Source organism: Bubalus bubalis, chromosome 19 (genome assembly GCF_019923935.1).
Source record: "Bubalus bubalis isolate 160015118507 breed Murrah chromosome 19, NDDB_SH_1, whole genome shotgun sequence".
In the NCBI taxonomy this organism is placed as follows: domain Eukaryota; kingdom Metazoa; phylum Chordata; class Mammalia; order Artiodactyla; family Bovidae; genus Bubalus; species Bubalus bubalis.
This window is the reverse complement of record NC_059175.1, coordinates 39,671,962-39,677,961: the sequence shown is the minus strand read 5'-3', so window position 1 is coordinate 39,677,961 and position 6,000 is coordinate 39,671,962. Positions and strand designations below refer to the sequence as shown.

Sequence of the window (6,000 nt, the reverse complement as noted above, 5' to 3'; positions counted from 1 at the left end):
ACTAAAGGAGAAATAAAAATTTGATGGAGAAAAAGCTAGTAAAAATTGGAGTGAGAACTGAGCTTGAAGAAGAGGCTACTTACGCAGGGATAAGAGGTGTGCACAGAAGCAACTTGTGTGTTATATTGGTTCAGAGAAGGGCTGAGCTTCTTCAGATTACAGCTTCTCAAAGGAAGTGCTTTGCCTTTGTTTCTGTTTTCCTTGGTGGCTTAGTGGTAAAGAATCCGGCTGTAATGTAGAAGATGCAAGAGACGCAGGTTCGATCTCTGGTTCGAAAAGATCCCCTGGAGAAGGGAATGGCAACCCACGCCAGTGTTATTCCCTGGGAAATCCCCTGGACAGAGGAGCATGACGGGCTACAGTCCATGGAGTTGCTACAGTCCATGCAGAGTCGGACACAAATGAACGACTAACACTTGTTTTTATTAAAACTCTCGCGCCCCCTAGCGGGTAAACGGAGCAATACTGAGACTATAGTGAAGGTGTTCTCTGGAACTGTTTTCCGATTTTGGAATCCTGATGTTTCATTTTCTCTTCTTTAGTATTGCATGAAGTGAAGTGCAAGTCCCTCAGTTGTCTTCGACTCTTTGCGACCCCATAAACTATACAATCCATGGAATTCTCGAGGCCAGAATGCTGGAGTGGATAGCCTTTCCCTTCTCCAGGAGAGCTTCCCGACACAGGAATCGAACCGGAGTCCTCTGCATTGCAGGCAGATTCTTTACCAACTGAGCTATACCGTGGTTTGTTTGTTTGTTTGCTTGTTTTTCAGTATGCTTTTCTATCTCCTCTGCTTTAAAGTCATAACCTTTTGGTCTCTGTAAGTAAAGTCAGGTGCTCTGCAAGAGTGAGGACAATTACATTTAATATACTTTTGTTTCCGTTTAGTCCAGCACAATGAGGAAAACATTTCAAATTTCTTAAGTGTTTCATAAGAAGCGCACATTTTACACCAGAGCAGTTGATCTGGCACTTAAACTGCAATTTAAGAAGTGACTCAAATGGTTTATATTGATTGCTTTTGCCCAAAGGAACTTAGAAGAGTCCTTAAAATTTACTTCCATTGGTCTGAAGCAAACAAGCAAACACCTGGTTAAGAGTTCTGATTATAATAGTAGTATGGGTACTGGTGCCAAAAAACAGCCCTATGAAAACCTCTTTTCCAACTGCATCAGATTAAAGACAGTGTGGTTGAATGTGAGTAAACAATCTATTGAAGAGCTGTGGGCTAACAGCTAAGCATCTAATGCCTGTGAGGTTAGCGCACCAATTAATTACATATTCTGCTTAGCTTCAGTTCTCAGAATACACCAAAGCAGATACCAACATCTGAACCCAGAGTTCTGTTACGTGAAGACGCTTTGAAAATCCTGACAACCACAGACGCCAATTACAGTCAGCTATTAGTAAGGGGAAGTGGAGCTGGCGTTTGGGTATTCAGTAAGAGCCCACCATCTGATTTAATGTATGGGCATGAAAAGAGACAACTATCGTTGCTTTTAAAAAAGAAAAATGGGCAGAAGATTGTGCATTTGGAACTGAGAAAGAAAAAATTCTCATAATTATGTTGGGGGATGAGGAAGGAAAAGCGATCGCAAATCAAAGCCGACTTTCTCCAGCCACAGAGGGAAATAAAGGACTTGACGACCTTTTGAAACTGAAAAGGGAGACTGGCCCCGTGGCTCGGCGCGTGCGACGAAGTTCAGCACCTCGGAAAGCGCCCCCTCTCCTGGCGCTAGGGTTACGCATGCTCTTCGGGAGCCCGCAGCCTCGGCTGTGCGGGTGGAAATACAACTCGCGGCAACGCGGCTGGCAACGCACTGCGAGTCGACAGCAGCGGAGATACGGAGATGCGAGGCAGCGAGGCCGGCATCGAAAGCCCTCCAGAGTCTCAGCGAGGTAGACTGAACTCTCTTCGGAAACCTCGTCGGAGCAGCTGCGGAGGAAACCTGCAAAGGTATTTGAAAGGGAAAGAGCGGGCCCCCAGGAGCGGTCTGGAGCGGCAGGGAGGGAACGCGCTAGTGCCAGCGGGAAACGCTGGGGGCAAAAAATCTGAGTTTTTACAGTAGAGACCCGCAGACTCCAGCCTTGGCCGGACATCTTTCGACGCCGTTCGCTCGCCTTGGGAGCTGTGCGTCTCTACTCTCGAATACCCCTCCAGAACCGACGTTCGGCGCCCATTTTCACTCCCAAGGCCAAGCTCCGCGCGCCGGGGACGCGCCTGGCGCCCGGTTCCTAGGCGCTCTCTTCCACAGCTACTTTGCAAGCCCCCGCGTGCGCCGGAACCCCGGGAGAGCCGGACTCCCCTTAGGAGCTATCTCCCAAAACATGACCTAGAGGCACCAGCGCTGGCAGGTGGCCGCGGCAGCCGCGCCAGCCACCATGAATAAGGCGGCTGGCGGGGACGAGCTCACAGAACTCTTCGGTCGGATCCCGGACCTTCTGCACGCGGCCAACTTCAGCGGCAACGCGTCGCTGCAGCTCCAGGACTTGTGGTGGGAGCTGGGGCTGGAGTTGCCGGACGGCGCGGCGCCGGGGCACCCCCCGAGCGGCGGCGGGGCGGAGAGCGCGGACCCCGAGGCCCGGGTGCGCATCCTCGTCAGCGTGGTGTACTGGGTGGTTTGCGCGCTGGGGCTGACCAGCAACCTGCTGGTGCTCTACCTGATGAAGAGCAAGCAGGGCTGGCGCAAGTCCTCCATCAACCTCTTCGTCACCAACCTGGCGCTGACTGACTTCCAGTTCGTGCTCACTCTGCCCTTCTGGGCCGTGGAAAACGCCCTTGACTTCAAATGGCCCTTCGGCAAGGCCATGTGTAAGATCGTATCCATAGTGACGTCCATGAACATGTATGCCAGCGTTTTCTTTCTCACCTCCATGAGCGTGGCGCGCTACCACTCGGTGGCCTCAGCTCTTAAGAGTCACCGGACCCGAGGGTACGGCCGGGGCGACTGCTGCGGCCGGAGCCTGGGGGACAGCTGCTGCTTCTCCGTCAAAGCACTGTGCTTGATGATCTGGGCCTCCGCCGCGCTGGCCTCGCTGCCCAACGCCATCTTCTCCACCACGGTCAAGGTGATGGGGGAGGAGCTGTGCCTGGTGCGCTTCCCCGACAGGTTGCTGGGCCGCGACAGGCAGTTCTGGCTGGGCCTCTACCACTTGCAGAAGGTGCTGTTGGGTTTCGTGCTGCCGCTAGGCATCATCAGCCTGTGCTACCTGCTGCTGGTGCGCTTCATCTCCGACCACCGCGTGGCAGGGACCGAAGGAGGAGCCTCAGCGGCCGGGGGAGGCCTGGCCGGAGCCAGCGCTCGGAGACGCTCCAAGGTCACCAAATCAGTCACCATCGTGGTCCTGTCCTTCTTCTTGTGTTGGCTGCCCAACCAGGCGCTCACCACCTGGAGCATCCTCATCAAGTTCAATGCGGTGCCCTTCAGCCAAGAGTACTTCCTGTGCCAGGTGTACGCGTTCCCCGTGAGCGTGTGCCTGGCACACTCCAACAGCTGTCTCAATCCCATCCTCTACTGCCTCGTACGCCGCGAGTTCCGCAAAGCGCTCAAGAACCTACTATGGCGCATCGCGTCGCCTTCTCTCACCAGCATGCGCCCTTTCACGGCCACCACCAAGCCCGAGCCGGAGGACCAGGGACTGCAGGCCCTGGCGCCTCTCCACCAAGCCGCGGAGCCCGACCTGCTCTACTACCCGCCTGGCGTGGTGGTCTACAGCGGCGGGCGCTACGACCTGCTGCCCAGCAGCTCGGTCTACTGACGCGGGCCGAAGCCCAGCGTGCGCGCAAACTGCAAAGCGGTTTTTCCTGGACGGAAAAGAGCGGAGCGGGTGAAGGGATGCTAGGGGGACCTCCGGATCAAGAGTTTAGGAGGTAGCAGGTTGGAGAGGAGCATAAAGGAGCAGCCCAAGAAAAGGTTGGGGACCTCCTCCGGAGAGGGGAGGCTGCGAACCCAGGTGGAGAGAGGAAGCTGGCAAAGGGGCCGAGCTCAGCCTTACAGGCCCAAGCCATCAGCCTCCGTTCCCCTTCTCACTACACGCACCCCCTTCCTTCTCTTAGGCTATGTAGTGTAGGCTGGGCAGTGTAGGGCGCCCAGAAGGAGGAGAAAGGCATCCGGAACGTAGAGCAATTCGGGGGCGAGGAAGTGGCCTCAGCCAATGATGCGCAGACAGTTGAGCACATGTATTACAGAAACTTTTGGGGGGCAGCTCTTGAAAAAGTCCTCAAGGTGCACGCAGCCGGGGGAGCCACCCTCAAAACCTTTGTGCCCTGGTTCTGGGACAGCCGCGGCGCGAAGGTCTGATCTGCTGCTTGGGTGCGGGCAGGCCTAAAGTATGGGACCCGGAAACTTTTTCGGAGTTGAAAGAAGTGACAATCTTGTTCCGCCCGCAGGAGAAATGCACCGAAAGACAGCCACCTCCCGTGAGGCGTATGGTTTATCTTTTGGGTCGGGGAGAGTGCGCACACCCGGAGCCGGACTGGGACTCTGCACCGCCCAAGAGTCGAGGGAACCAAAACGCTCGCGTGTAGTACAGCTCTTTGCCGGGGAGTGGCTTCCCTGCGAGAGCGAGCGGACTCAGTGAGGTTACAGAGGCTGAAGAGAGAGACTTTAGGCTGCTGCTGCTGCTAAGTCGCTTCAGTCGTGTCCGACTCCGGGCGACCCCATAGAAGGAAGCCCACCAGGCTCCCCCCGTCCCTGGGATTCTCAAGGAGAAGGGGGGCGGGGCACGTGCTCTCTTGGTACTCCAACGGCAAGTGAATGCGCCCTGCGCTGGAAGCTGGGCGTCTGGATTCCCTTGTGAGCCCTGCCTGTGCCTGGAGGCACTGCAGGTGAGCTGTGCCCAGGAGCAATTTGAACAGGTCTGAGGAGACACGCCACTGGGAGTAGAGACTTTTCTGCAGCCTCACCCTCTCACTCTTTGGGAATCGGAATGCGTGTTTGATTGAGGCTCTAGACCAGCAAGTAGAGGAATGACTCGGCCGCGCTTTTAGGCTTAGAAGATGAAGAGATGCTGTAGAAACGTGGTTCCTGAAAACCAAATTCCCGGAAGCCGGAGTCTGATCGTTCCAGAGGAGTTGCGGGGGAGGAAGGGGAATGGGAGACTCAAGTAAACTCTGTGCTGAAGGGGAAAGAGTAGGGAGAGTCTGTTCTGGGTGAATAACCAGGATTTCAGGTGTGGGGTTTCTTATTGCTCATAACACTGAGGAGAGACGGCAAGAATCGGAATTCCCACAGGACTCTACCTTAACCAAGTTCCATTCATTCTAAAGAGTGCTCAGCACGTTGACACACGTGATGAATTTTTCCATGACCCCAAGTCTAATGGGACCTTCTGAAGGGTGACACATTTCTCATGACAATTCTGTTCTGGTCACAGCAGTATAGTCCTTTCTTGAGGCTGCTCAGAGGGCTGGATGGAATGATCTACCCATCCAGCTGCCAGTTTTGACAGAGGTGCTACTGCTTTTCTCTTTGGCGACCTAGTTTGAGATCATAAACAGGCAATGTGAGCATCTACTGGTGTGCTTATTTTCATAGCATAAATCATCACTATACAAGCATGTCTGCTTCTGTAGCCTCTTGAACCATAAAATACTTTGTGATTTTGTTGGAAATTCCCAGGACTGTCTGAGATTTAAGGTTCAAAATGTGAACTCCTCAGCTCCAGCGTTCCTGTCCCACTTTCTGTAACACACATTTTGCACACACAGTGCAAAAATTAAGACCTTGCCAGAAACACAAAAGCTGTTTGACCTCCTCAATCCTGAGCAGCCTTGAAGGAGGTAGCTTTTTTAGGAAACAGAATAATGCTAAGTAGTCAAATTAGCCTCTTTTTGCCATTTAGGATGAAAACTTATTGATACTGAGAACCAGTGGGCTAATAAACATTGAACTATAATCCCAAGTCTCCAAAATATAAAGTAAATGAACAAGTAAACACCTACAAAGAACAAATAGTAGCATGGTAGTGTATCTCTGTGTTACACTGATATTAGACACT

At 53.3% G+C, this 6,000-nt stretch overlaps 1 protein-coding gene across 1 annotated transcript; it reads left to right on the top strand.

Moving 5' to 3' along the window:
- Positions 1 to 1,119: 1,119 nt before the first annotated feature.
- RXFP3 (relaxin family peptide receptor 3) lies at positions 1,120 to 3,759 on the top strand. The gene is made up of 3 exons (XM_044932487.1): positions 1,120 to 1,197; positions 1,740 to 2,021; positions 2,338 to 3,759. Exons 1-3 carry the CDS (start codon positions 1,120 to 1,122, stop codon positions 3,757 to 3,759), a joined length of 1,782 nt encoding a protein of 593 aa, XP_044788422.1.
- The last annotated feature ends 2,241 nt before the right edge of the window (positions 3,760 to 6,000 follow it).